This window comes from Lotus japonicus, chromosome 1, assembly GCF_012489685.1.
Source record: "Lotus japonicus ecotype B-129 chromosome 1, LjGifu_v1.2".
Lineage (NCBI taxonomy): Eukaryota > Viridiplantae > Streptophyta > Magnoliopsida > Fabales > Fabaceae > Lotus > Lotus japonicus.
In genome coordinates, this window is record NC_080041.1 from 104409681 (window position 1) to 104424208 (window position 14528).

General features: G+C 34.9%; 2 protein-coding genes across 2 annotated transcripts; one reads left to right on the forward strand and one right to left on the reverse strand.

The window, feature by feature from the left end:
* Positions 1 to 1994: 1994 nt before the first annotated feature.
* On the forward strand, positions 1995 to 6494 carry LOC130728679 (transcription factor BIM2-like). The gene is made up of 7 exons (XM_057580219.1): positions 1995 to 2184; positions 2374 to 2470; positions 2619 to 2688; positions 2800 to 2895; positions 3523 to 3950; positions 5552 to 5681; positions 6165 to 6494. Exons 1-7 carry the CDS (start codon positions 2091 to 2093, stop codon positions 6273 to 6275), a joined length of 1026 nt encoding a protein of 341 aa, XP_057436202.1. The 5' UTR covers positions 1995 to 2090; the 3' UTR covers positions 6276 to 6494.
* Positions 6495 to 7164: 670 nt separating this feature from the next.
* LOC130728680 (O-fucosyltransferase 27) lies at positions 7165 to 13786 on the reverse strand. The gene is made up of 10 exons (XM_057580220.1): positions 13369 to 13786; positions 12837 to 12921; positions 11386 to 11456; positions 11211 to 11299; positions 10873 to 11116; positions 10451 to 10563; positions 10250 to 10340; positions 10038 to 10166; positions 8979 to 9526; positions 7165 to 8208 (listed from the first exon to the last, which is right to left on the reverse strand). Exons 1-10 carry the CDS (start codon positions 13558 to 13560, stop codon positions 7746 to 7748), a joined length of 2025 nt encoding a protein of 674 aa, XP_057436203.1. The 5' UTR covers positions 13561 to 13786; the 3' UTR covers positions 7165 to 7745.
* Positions 13787 to 14528: the final 742 nt, after the last annotated feature.

Below are 14528 nucleotides of genomic sequence, written 5' to 3' on the forward strand. Positions count from 1 at the left end.
ATTGTACTTTAAGTGTTGTGGTAGATCATTCCTTTGTTGCTTAAACACAAGTTGTTCGCCTAAATAAAACTAGGGATGAAAAATAAGTACCATGCGTACTCACTCGATTCGACGGGTATTTAACTGAGTTTGAGTTGGGTTTAATATAATGTTTAAAATCGGGTTTAGTTTGGGTTTGGGATAGGTGATACACATGTCTGTACCCGTCCAATATATATTGGTGAATGTATGATATAATATGATACGTAACTTTTAGTCAACAATTTCACAAATTAGAACATGTTTGGAGTAAGGTATCATATTTTAACATCACATAAGCTTAAGCTGCATTTGTTTTTTCGCGAAAAGATCTATGTATGGGTTTGGGTTATGGGTCCAAGTTAACAATGAGTTTGGGTCAAGTTGGGTGAACATGAAACCCGACGAGTTAGGCTTAGAGTCAGGTTTGGTATGAGAGTTTGGGTTCCGATTTGGAGTAGGTAAAATTTGACCCCGACCTATTGTCATCCCTAAATAGAACTGATAGAATAACTTGTAGAGGATAATCAAGATTTTGAGGGGAAGGGGATATTTCCTTATACTTCATCTCAGATATGAGATGGACATTTTGGCCTTCTCTGGCTGTGCATTTCATCATCAACACTATCTAAATGTGCTTGTATGGTAAAAAAAATAAAGGAAAAAGAAAGAATAAATATGTTTTGCAAGATGAACCTCTTCAATGAAACCTTGCCTAACAACTTCTTTCTATAACTTTCTGTATTTTCTAGTATTAATATCCTGCTTCTCCAATTTCTGGGATTCAAGAAAACTATACTACAGGATTGAATAGAAGACTCCTTGTGCACTTAAGAGAGGGTGTTGTGTAGGTAGGGCTTTAAGCTTACCACAGAGTGTGTCTTCCAACCTCTTTTTTAATGCTTCACGCATATCAGAAGCCTTCATAACTATTTTTTCACCATTCCAGATAATCTCTTGCATGCATGCCCAATCAAATTTCTTCACCTCCACTTCCCTTCTGTAGTTCCGTGTCCCAAGGAAAGCTTATGAAAATAATTGTCTCTACATGCACAACTCCCATGGACGGTGCTTTGAAGGTCTCTGTCTCTGTCTCCTCCCTTTCTCTTTTGTTAGAGTGTTTGTATTTTCAGTTTTTAGCATCATGATGTTTTTTTCTCACCCATGATTTGCTATAATTTTAATTAGTTAATACTAGCGTATGGTTTTAAGTTTATTGTTTATTTTTTATAGATTTTAATTACTTCATTTGAATGAGATATTTGATTTTTTTGCTTACTTTGACTGTATAGCTAGCATTTTCTATAGTAAATTGTTTGATTATACTAGAGTTGTAAAAAAAATTCTTTGGGGGCGTGACTTGCACATATATACATATATATATATATATATAAGAGTTTAATGATAATCCAATTGAATTTTGTCACATCAGTATATATATTTTTGTGGGGCTTTGCCCCTCCTATAAACAACAAAAAAAGAATTCACATAGTTTAAGAAATGTAGTTAAACTAGATAAAATGCATTAAATTTGTCTTAAATCAAAATAAACTTTCAAAATTATCCTTTGTTATTAGTGTTGGAAAGTGAGAAAGAGAGAATAATTAATGAGACACATTTTACAAGTTAGAATTAATAAGGGCATCATTGGAAAAAATTAATTAATATAGCTCAAACTTTCATTTGATTCTTATAAAAATGACCAAAATTTTTCTTCTCTTTCATGCTTATAAATAGGACCGGAAGGAGTATTTGCAAGTGTGTCAAATATATTTTTCATGTTAAGAAATTCATAGTGTTATATCACAAATTCATTCTGGTATTAGAAGTTTCTAAATCTAAAGTACTTTGCTTAAACCCTAAACACATTCATCCTACAAAGCAACCTTATCAATTGGATAAACTTCCAAAAAAGAAGAATTGGACAGGTTAATTGATTGATACTAATATAATTGTAACTGTAACAACTAGTAGTAGGGTCAAGGGTGTACACATTACAATAAGCTCACACCTTTTTCCCATTTTCTTTTCTTTTGCACACTTTGGATTTTCTCGAGAAATTTTTTCCATCTATGGCTAGGTCTGCCAAAGGCCATCAAGATGAATTGGACGACGACAACGACGAAGACCTCTTCACTGAAAACACCTCTTCCTCTCTCAACAAAGGTAGGTTTCTCTCACTCTCCCTTTCTGTGTTTGTGTGTGTGGTTTGATGTGTTGCTATACCCATCTGGGTTTATTGCTTGCTTCCTTGATGGGTGTTTCAAAGTTCTTCTCTTTTTCACATTTCAATTGTATTCCCCAATTCACATTCAATATGTATATACAGTTCTCACGTTGTTTGTGACTTGGCAGAGAAGGTGGATGAACCCACTAAGGGGAAGAGGGTGAACCCTCATCGTTCCAAGCATTCAGAGACTGAGCAGCGTCGAAGGATCAAAATTAACGAAAGGCAAGTTTTTTTTTTAAAAAAAAAAGTACTTTTATTTAGTTAATTGGTACAAATTTTAAGGTGAAATTTTCTGTCAATTTATGTTAATATTTAATGATATGAATAGATAATATTTGGTTGTTTGATAAGAATTGTATTTGTGGTTCAGATTTCAGGTTCTGAAAGATCTCATACCTCAAAATGATCAGAAAAGAGATAAGGCCTCCTTGTTGTTGGAGGTACTATAGTATATTTGTAGACATCTTAAAGATTAGTTATATTCTTGTTAACTAAATTAAGAAATTTGATGTGTGTTTTTTTTTTCTTTCTGTTTGTTTTGTTATATGCAGGTTATTCAGTATGTTCAGTTCCTACAGGAAAAGCTACAAATTTATGAACAGTCTCATGAAGGATGGAATCAGGAGCCGACGAAATTAATTCCATGGGTAAAGTTATTTGGAATGGTGTCATGCGTGCATTTTCTGACTGTTTATGTTTATTTTGGACCTTGGTTTATGAAATTTGGTGCACTTGTGCTAATGCATGACAATGTCAGTCTGCATTTGTATCAGTATTGGTATTCAACGCTCTGCTATAATACCTTATACAAAACGGTGTGCGAGTATAGTTGTCTGCTTGATTGATGTAACCTCATATCTAAAATTGGATTTTTACATGGCAGACTAATTTGGCGTACAAAGCTGCATTTGCATAAGATTGGGAAACTTGTGATAGTCTAATTGTATATGTTTCATTTTTGCTAGACTACAAAAGAAACAACACCAATCACATAGCTCTTTATTCTTGCTAAGTTGGGTCACTACTTGGATTCTGGCTTACCAAGGCCAAATGCATAAATATCTCATACAATAATTTAAGTTCCTTCATGCTTAGGATTTTACCATGTGCTACTTCTTCAAATTCATATATCTGCATGTAGTTTTTTTACTTTTTTGTAATTACAATATTCATTGATTTCCAGAACCAGTATCCTTGTAGGAGGTTAGGGATAGCAATATAGCATTGTGGCAAATCCAATGATATTTTTATGTTCTCATCTTTTTTTTATTCAGAGAAATCATCATGGGCCTGCTGAACATACTACAGATCCTTCTCAAGCTATTCAAAACGGGTCTGTTATTGCGAAAAATAATGACATCTCTTCATTACTGCCCCAAAATGTACAGAACCCAATAGAGTCTGACTTCTCAACGACAACTATTCAGAAGGGCCACACCCCTTGTTCAGCTACTGAAAAAGTTCCCATGACGAAGCAAATGCGATTGGACGTGTTTGATCCAGTTGTTAACAGTGGTTTGGTGACCCAGCATGTGCTGGAACCTCTGTCTAATGCGGGCATACCTTCCCATACCGAGCCTCAAGTATGGCTTAGTAAACCAAATAAGGACAAATATATTGTTCCAGATAATACATTGAAGGAACAGGAGGAGCTGACAATTGAAAGTGGATCAGATAGCATTTCCAATGCCTATTCTCAGAGGTCGGTTTCTTAAGTTCATAGTAGTTTTTTCCTCTCTGATTTCATGTTAATTATTTGATTGGTCCTACCCTATTTAGAGAGTGTAAACAGTGTGTGCGTGCGCAAGTACATAAGTAATGTTCTCATCTTTATTTGGAGATTATCATAATTCTACTTCAGTTATACTCAACTGAACAACCATTCCCGCACCACCCCACCTAATACCCTTTAGTTAAAAATTAAAATGGAAAGTAGGTAAGACACTTTTTTCTTCATCTCTAGCACTTCAACACCAAACACTGCTCTTCATCACCAATTCTTATCCGTTGGAGCTTTATGTCTCTTATTTCTCTCTTAAATTTGTCTCTATCCTGCCATTTTTTCTTTCTTTCTTGCTAAGAAGTCCATAACCCATCTCCTCTGTATCTCTGATTCAGAGCTGAATCTTACGATTCACTGCTTAATCTTACGATTCAAAGTTGTGTACAGGTTGCACTTTAGTCCAGTGGTGCTGCATGACCACTATAGGTTTCAAGTGCTTTTTGTGCTGATTTCTTAAAGCTTTTTACAAAAAAATGCCAGAAATAGCTGGCAGATGACTAAGAGTTCTCCAAAAGACCCAGTCGCATTCTCAGAATAATGAAACCCTACTTTGGTCCTCACTACTATCGATTCAATGTGACATTTCTGGCTCACTAAAGAAACATGTCTCCTTTGTTGTTTTTTTATCGGTTCTGTTCCCATGTGTTTCTGGATGTTTGTCAAACTAGTGTTCTTTTTCTTTTCAATTAACAATAGTGGAAATTTTTCACTAGGGAGAGAAATATTCAATAGGAGTGCGCAGAGAGGTAGTATGATACAAGACATAGAAGGGAATTGCTGATATGATAGTGAGAAGAATGGGATTCTTTCAAGAAAATCTTGACCTATATATTTATATACCATTTTGGGCTCAAACATTCATCTGAATAAGCTATTTTGTAGGCTAACATCTGTAAGTTAATCCCCCTTATCTGTCCTGCTGTCCATAGCATGGATTGTGTTCTTTAAAGTGTAAACCAATCAGGATTTTATTGTGTTTCTTAGCCATTATTTTGTTGGTTGAGATTGTACTTGTCATTTGAAAATTTTGCCAAACGCGTTTGAATAACACTGGAAAACAATTTCTGAATGGTATTACTATTAAGTATTAACAGCTGTAGTATCTCTGTGAGGACGTGTACCATATGTTAGAACTCTGTGACTGAAATAGTGAAATCCCATAGCTAGTTGCTTCTATCTTAAATGGGCTGAAGCTTGCCATTCCACATTCAAATCATATTGTCATTTTTCTCCACTTGAGTTTTGTCAAGTACTCTTTGCAATTTGCGAGAAACATAAATTATTAGATTCTATCCAGGAAATAAAGAAATTGGGCATAAGAAATGTTCAACAAGTATTCCACAATCATCTTGTTGCAGTTGACATAGTTTTCTTTCTCATCTGCATGTATTATACAAATTACAACACAAGTGTGCGACACCACCTTGTTGGGAAACTAGTTCTTTAGTTCATGATACCTCTAGTATATTGCAGTGGATATCATTCATACTATTGTTCACTGGGTTCATTGTATTTGACAGAATATTAGATACTCTCACACAAGCACTGCAGTGCTCAGGGGTGGATTTGTCTCAGGCCAGTGTCTCAGTGCAAATTGATGTCGGTAGACGATCAAATAGCGGGTTGACCCCCTCTACATATAGCTCAAAGGTTTGTTTATACTTCTAGGAATTTTCAATATGTACTTGTTGCACTTTTGACATTGAGTTAGTGGATGCAAGTATGCATTATAAATAGGAAAGGAAGAGGAAGAGGAAATTCCTGCCAAAATGCCAATGTAAAGGTTTGTATTTGGACATGGTGCATTTGGAGGATTGAAATCTTCTGCACCCATATCGTGTCTCATTCTCTGTGCCACCAATAAAAAAATTTACGTTTCAATTAAAAACCACCATGTAAGTTTGTAATTACCCGACTCATATCCTTTTTTATTTGACATGACAAGATTCCATTGGTGGCACATGAAATTGAGATACTATTTAGGGACAAAAGATCTTTATTTGAATTTGGAACTAGGAGACCAACCATGCCACTCTAATATGAATTCTAAGGATGCAGTCCTGGCATGGTATGATAATCTTTTATTTCCCCTTTCAAAAGTCACATTTATGATACCAAATATTCTTTGTTCAGGGTCATCAAAACCAGTTTTTGAACAATCAAGGAATGGCATGTTCAGGAGGTGATTATTGCAGTGAGGATTCTGAACAAAGTCAGAAGAGGCTCAGGCGAGAAGCAAGCTAGCAGTCCCCCTCAAGTTGATTTTGTCCTGATCATTTTTTCTTCTCAGCGTAGGGAAAGTGCTGTTGGGTTGGTCAGGTCATTTTTGCCATGCTGGTTTAATCCAGATAATGAGATAAAATGTGTATATTTCATGATTATGGCCTTGAAACGAAGGACATTCTGAAATAATGTTATATATGTTTGTGCTTCTATTGAATTTCTCATTTTAATGGCTGAAAACCTGCTCGCTGTTTGATATTTTTCATTTTGTTAATAAGTGGTCGAACATAGTCGTTTTTTAAATTTTCTTTAAAAAAATCACTTGACTAGATTTGTACCCACTATGTTTTACTAGTGTCAACAAGTAAAGGGAAAAAAACACTGTTAAGGTAATAAACAATAAATTTATAATCATTGTTCATGTACCATATTTGCTAACAAAATATTCTTCAACTCTCCTACTTGCTGCATCTTTTTCTTCTGGGGTACCAAGTGCTTGTGAAGCTAGAAATATATTCGAAGGCCAATTTAGTTAAAGCAATTTGATTGAAGTCCCAAGCAAGAGAAAATAGCAGATATATTTTAGGGTTCAATGTAATTCATTCGTGCAATTTTATGTGGGCCATGTAAAAAATTGATTCATCAATAAATAATGTGGTCACAACTAACATTTAATGCATGTAACAAAAAACAATGCATGTTGTTTAATATATGCTTCTTATAAGCTAAAATTAATTTGAAGATCATAAGAGCTTTTTAATGTTGTTTCGTTCTTATAATTGAACCTTTTAATTTTAGTCCCTGATAGAGTTTAGTATTTGGTTTGTGACAAAAGTCATGTGGACTTAATCATTTACTATAAGACTAAAATCACATAACTTAAGTATTCGATAAGAAATAAAACCCAATAAAATTTTAATAGGCACTAAAAGCAAGCATTAAAAATGTATTTATGAGAGTGCAATTACGAATGTTTACAAAATATGAAAGGAAATAAAAATGATTAGTTCCCACATACATTCAGGAAAGAAATGCTCTAGAGCAAATTTATAACACCACAGTGCCATATCTCCTCAGGTACAAAAATGGAGTTGAATTCTAGCCAATGCTACATCAATTAAATACAGTCTGAGTATGTGCACCAGAGATAACCAGGAAGTTCTCCTACCAAAGAATTCAAAATTGAAACCTAATATTAACAATGAAGATTGTGCAAGCTTACACCAAAACTGATGCGGTCAATATATTTCCCTGTATATTTGATTTGAGGACTTGAGCCAGAAAAACACTGATGTTACACAGAAGATTCTCTACTAGTAAATGGGTTTTCTGAATCAAAGTTATAGGCCATTGCCACATTTAAATGGCTTTACTTGCTTCTCTCACCCAAAACTGAATCCTGTAAGCAACAGTTGCAAGCAACAACTTATCTTATTATGTACATGAATACCTTATCAATTGTTAGATGGACCATCAAACACTATCTGTATGTCATCTTTCCCCACCCTCAAGCTCTTCCTGATCCTCAAATTGGTTTTCTTCTTTAGAGTTTATTTCTCCATCACCGTCATCATTTCCACCACTTGGTCCAAAGAATAACCCGGATACAGAATCATCCTCGTCTCCATCTTCGTCGTTCTCCTTATCTTTTGATAGAGAAACTGGACCGGTTTCCATCCATGCAGGACACCGGTGAGAAACACCAAGAGCTTTCCATACTTGGGAAGTTAAAGGACTAGAAGAATTCTTTGGTACTTCAAAGGAGTCACGCCTTGTGCAAGAACATTCAGGGACTGGATGAGAGAGAAAGGATAATGGTTTTGATTTATTTGATGCTTCTATAAGCCCATCAAGTAATGTTTTCCTCATATGCCTGCGAACTGATTTAAGCCAAGTATGATTCGTTTGATATGTGTGGTTGCGAATCTCATCTACAAGTCTAGCAGCTTCCTTTCTGTATCAGCAGAAGTATGATCCCAAGGTATTAAAATTGCAATTCTTATTCAAGTTTAAAATAATATTACTAAAGCTTTAGTTTTATTATTATTTATCAACTCACCAAAGTTCCCTAATCATCTTGCTTTGATGCATTGCTTAAGCTTGTTTTGGATTTTTTTAATGCCATAATTGACAGTAAACATTATAGAGTAAATCCTTAATTTGAACCTCCAAAATTGCTTATTCCAGCACATTAGTCTTTCAAAAAATTTGAGCACCAACTTAATCCCTCGATATCCATGACATCACCATATTAGTCATTGAAGAATTTTGATATCAAATTAGTTGCTAGAAGATAAAAACACCACCTATTCATCCTTACGAAGGATTAAATTAAGGACAAATTTAGTGATGAATAAACCTTGAGGGACTACTTTTGGTGACAAAACTTTGGGAAAATTAATGTGGCGACATTTTACATTATTGAAGGAGTAATTTGGTGACCAAAATTCTAAAACGACTAGTGGGGTAACAAGTGTAACTTTGGAGGATCAACTTGAGGATTTACTCAAAATTATATATAGGCTTTCTCTGGAAACACCTGCAAGCTTCTGTATTATCTTCCACTTACTAAGTTTAAAGGAGATAAAATATTTTGAAACTTCTAAGCATTTGATATCCAACTTGACTGATTAAGAAAATATTATGTCCGGTGTTTTCAAATTTATTGTAGAGAAAAAAATTGCACATAAACATGTACATATCTATTCAAACAGAGGTATTTACCTGTCAGGTCTAAATGTCTTTGATGCAGCTGACTGATATAGCCTGTGACCCATCACCAAGCTAGCAAAATTTGGATGCCCCTTCCCGTCGCGGTCGAATCCAGGGATGAACACATCAGCGTCAATGCAAATGACATAGTCAATAGCCTCCCACAGTAATTTATGGGCATTGGTCCTTAGTTCCATAACTGTACTATCAGGTTCATTGTCACTCTCCGCTACCCAACCCCACCAACCCTCTATGTTATATGATTTGGGCCGTGCTGGAGGTGGAGGAAGTGGGCGTGGACGTGCACCGGCATCCTTCCAATCGACAACTTTTGTTACTTTTTTGAAAGGTGGTGGTCCAGGAGGAGCATTAACAAGGTTGACCTCTTGCCCATAGAGCCTAATCAACTCCCAAGGAGTGCTAAGAGAAGTTCTATCAACAACATTTTCAAACATAGCGTGAAGAGGAATCAATGTTCTTTGACCACCAAAGACTTCTCCCCCAGACACATATAGAGTTGCATCCTTTGAGTATCCGTAGGCACGCAGAAGAATACCAATCTGCAAGAAGTCAATATTGTGGCTCATATTAGCCTGGAAAGCACTTTCTCTAAACATGTGCTTTTGGATTAAAAATATACAATTAGTATGAAATTACAAACTGTTAAGAACCTAAGTTTAGAGTGTCATTCCAAGTTCCAATCAATTCATTGACACTGAACATTTAGCCTTGTCTTAAAGTTTAGGAGTGCGTTTGTTTCGGTTTTCTCCTTAAAAATCATTTTTTTTAATTAAAAATGTTTTTTTCCAACTTTTAAGGTGTTTGTTTAAGCTTTTCAAAAATCATTATTTACAAAAAACTAAAATCAGATTATTTGAAAAATTCACTTTGATTAGCTTATAAAAAAACCTGTTAGATAGATGAGAGAAATATAAGTGCTTTTAATTAGTGTAACCAAACACAAACCATCCTATGCTTTTCTTAAAAATCTCGAAGAAATATATTTTTTTAAACAGCTAAAGATAAAAAAAATTATCTGAAACAAATGCACTCTAGAACATATTCTGTCACCTCCTCGGGCATCAAAGGACAGGAGCCATTCAGTCTTGCTTCAGCTGAGTTGACTGAAAGCTTCCCCTTGACAATCCCACGTTTTAACATCCAAGCTCTTTTGTGTTGAATGAGTTCGGTATGCACATCCTAGCAAATAATTTCAGGCTATCATTGTTTAGATACGAACAACTGAGATTCAAGGGACAATTATAACAGACTGAATCATATACCTGGAACAGTTCGGCACAGCCATGATATGCTAAAGATTCTCTAGTCATGCCAGGATCAAAGGCAATGAATGGACGGCCAGGAGCTCGTAACCTACAATTATATCATGAACTATACATAAACCAAACGAAGGAGGGAAGGGAGGAATGCAGAAGAGAAGAATAAACAAACATAAGAGAAGGCGACAATGAAGTTCATCTTACCTCTGCAAAATCTGAGCAGAAAGTTCCTGGACTTCCTGTCGGAACTGAAGAGCATGAAAAGAAACTCGACATCTCAGCCTTTGATATTCTTTGAAAGAGGGAGGAAGAATGGCCTAAGATAGAAGAAAAGGAAGAGGAACAATAATTAATAGGTACATTTAATAGTGGCACAATGAGAACTATTGTTAACCTGCATGGTGTAAAGCAAGAGGAGAAATAGTACAAAGGAAAAGAGAAGATAGGAGCCATTCAGCACAAAACAAAGGGGGCTTACTAATCCATTAAATCTTAGCTCAGTCAAATTTCATTCAAACAAATAAACAAGCCCTAACAACTTAACCTCTGAATTTTAACTGTGACAAGGAAAAAATAATATCAAAACAGATTATGGATCTAATACATGAAGCAGAAACTGTCACTACCTGCAAGCAACCACCATCAGAAACAACTAGTTCAACCACTGAATGCTTCTTCAATACTGGGAGAACATGATGCAAATAATAAAAAGGAGACGCCGAATGTGGCACTCTAAACACAGGAATCTCCTTCTTTCTCCGTGCACTCTTAAGATCTTTTGGAAGAGTTCTTATAACTTTGACATCTTTTGCTAATGAGAATACAAAATGGTCCTCATTATATAGGTATGCAAAACTCTTGAACTGAGAGCTGGATAAAAAACATTAGAGGGAAATGGTTTAAATACACAATTTAGAGTTATAGCACATAGTAAGCTTCTGTAATTCCTGGGAAGAGCAATAACCTTATTCCCTTGCTGCTGGTTGCTGATAGGATCTCAGGCATTGCTAATGTAGCATTAAGAAGTCGAGAAATCACAACAACATCACATATCTGAAAAAAACCGATAAAAATACAATTTTAGTTCAATAAGATTTAAATGTAAGAGGATAAAGAACCTGAGGACATGATACCCTTACCGAATTCCTGATCTCATGAAAACCACCTTGTATCCGAACAAAAATAAACCCATTTGTTTGTGAGCCAGGATCTGTCAGGAAAAATATAAATCTAAGCTTTAGATAGAGAGATATATGAGTATATAAGGATCAACAGTAATCTATATAAACATAAGCTCCACTTCTGCAAGAACCTTGTTTTGTTTGGTTTTACATATAATCTGAAGTATGAAAATAAAGGCAGTGGTATTTAAATTAAGCTAAACCCTATAGACAAAAATGGTGAGCAACATGTGTGAAGATCCAATAATTCATTAAACTACATAGTGAAATCTTTATGAGCAACAAAAGTCTGACAATAAGCTGAGCAACAAACCACAAGAGTATATGTGACACCATTCAAAACTTTAAGGCATTGAGTATATAAGTCTGCTCTCTCATACTATCTGTATCTAACTCATTCTTAAATCATAACCGATGTGGGACTCTATTTCCCCCTCAAGTCAATCATAACATCAGTCTGCTCCCTCTTGTGCAAGAACCTTTTCAAGTACAAATGGATCAATGGTTACTACCATCTGCAAATACTCGGCATACACCTCTTCAAGTACAAACAGATAAATTGGTGTGCTCCACCACATGCTTCAAGGCCAAAACCCACACTAACCACCATCTTCACATATAGTCAACAACCGAACCACCAACTCTAATAATACCACTTGTTGGGGATAAGGGGAGCACAAAAGCACGAGAATTTGCAAAAATGGGCCAAGCAACATACCGCAAGAGTGAAGTGTGACATTACATCTACACTAGAAACCTTAAGACACTGAATATATGAGTCTATTCTCTTATTTTATCTGTTTGCAGCTCATACATATGAATTTCCAACGGAAATGCACACACAAGTGTTGACACAAAATAAAATTAGAGCACTAAATGATGATACTGGTCAAATTTTCATGCAGAAGGCATTACGGATGTACACAAATGAAATAATGAAAGCCCAAACTCCACAGAACCCCTCGAATATTTTGATATTTCACACAATTACAGTAATAGAAGTATATTTTTCTAGGTGCTATATTAGCCTAGCAATGACAGTCAGAAATATGCGGTATGAATATTCTAAAGATTGGAATGATATACATGTTTAGATATCCACCATTGCACTTAATTTCCCTATCCATAGGTGAAAGACAGAATGATAATTTGTGTCAAGGAGCATCAAGCATAAGGGAATATCAGTCCCAATCACACAGTATCACGTAATCACAGGCATAAAAGTGATACATGCCCTGCATATGCTTACATATGTAGCTGCTTTCTATAAAGAGCATTGTAACCTGAATAAATACTCAACTCACTCTGGCAAAAATACAATAATGAGTAGAGAAAAAATGTTCACAAGTTTTATAAGCAGATAAACCAATTTCAAATAGACTAACACTAAGATGAAATGTTGAACTCACCAGCATAATATCCTCTTGGATTTGAGTCCGGATACAAGGATTCAAGACGCTTCACAGGACCCCAAAGTCTTCTATATGTGGGACTCTGCAGCACAAACAATAGAAAAGGATATTGAAATGAATGCACAAAAATTCAATTGAAAAAAAATGCACACTCCTAATACTTAGGATTAGGATTAGGAGACACATTGTAATCCAAATTGAGTTAACTGTAACAATCAACAGATCCAAAGCAAGGTCCAAATACAACATAGAAAAACAAAAAAACAAACACTGCATCTAACTAAAACTCCTATGATTCTATGAAGGAAACAACACCGAAATCAACATCTTTGTCATTTTCTGAAGTACAAAGCCAAACTTTTGAACCATGAAAACTCACTAGCCCAGAAGAACAAAGGGATCACCACCACAGAAATCCAAAGAAAAATCTAGACTTTGAGAAGCTTAATACAAAACCAAACCAGTAACAGAAAGCAAAAAAGAAAAAGTTGAGATCTTTATGCGTTAGATATGATATAAAGAAATTTACATTTGTGGGAAAATACGGTTTGTCAAAGATGGGTCTCCAAGAGAAGATTGTAACTGATGACTGGTAATCTGCAACACCCAATTCTGTGAATCTGGCAAGGAAAAAGTGGATGAAGATGGAGAAAGCTGAGAGCACAATCCCAACTAGACCAACCCATTTCATCTTTGACTTCATCTTCACTTCCCCTTTCATTGACCACTGAAAGAGAAATCTCTCTCTCTCTCTCTCTCTCTCTCTCTCACACTCTCTCTGTTGAGAAGAGAAGAGAAGAAGGGTCAACAGAGAAGTCAGAGAACCAATGAGATGGAGAAGGCACGTGTTAAAGCTGTCTTCAGAGTTCAGACACAGGTTACAAAGGAGGGGTGTGTGGAGTGTTTCTTGAGTTGGATATCAGGGTTCAGGACCAACCTATGTTCTTCCTTTTTTTCCTTTTCAATAACTTTGATGTTTCTTTTTCAATTTATTTTCTATATAAAGAATATTCATATATTGTTAGATTTTTGTAATGCTTTTTATTTTAACTTTGTTTGATACAATAATTAGATTTCATTGGAATCTTTACTATTAAGCGTGTATATCAACTGACATGAGATTATTCTAACTTAAACGACATGACAATTAAATCATAACTTGCGGATATCTCTAACCCGACCGCAATTTTAATGGAAAAAATTAACTTTAACTTTGGAAAAGCCAAACCCGAATTGCACAAGTTTTTTTCTTTTTTTACAGCAAAAAGTTGGGATAGGGACGATGACAGGTTTTGGATTGTTAATACCCACCCAAACCTGAACCCGTCCCGATATATTAATTACATCTAAATTATAATAATAGTCAAAAATAATATTTAACTCATATATTTTAATGAAAATATGATTGAATTATTCGAATTAAAATGTCTATGCTATATAAGTTATTTAAATATATATATATATATACACGTACAAGTTAATAAAATAAAATTAAAATATTTAAAATTTAAATGATATGGGTTTTCACAGGTTCTCTAAATCTAGCAATTATGGATTTGGGTTTCATATTTTCATTTTTGATTAATAATTGTGGTTTCAAAATAACAAAATTCAATATTTATGTAAAATGGTTTACACCGTGGTGAAGAGTTATTAAAGTCTTTCATTTTAGGTTTTACTTTTCAGGGA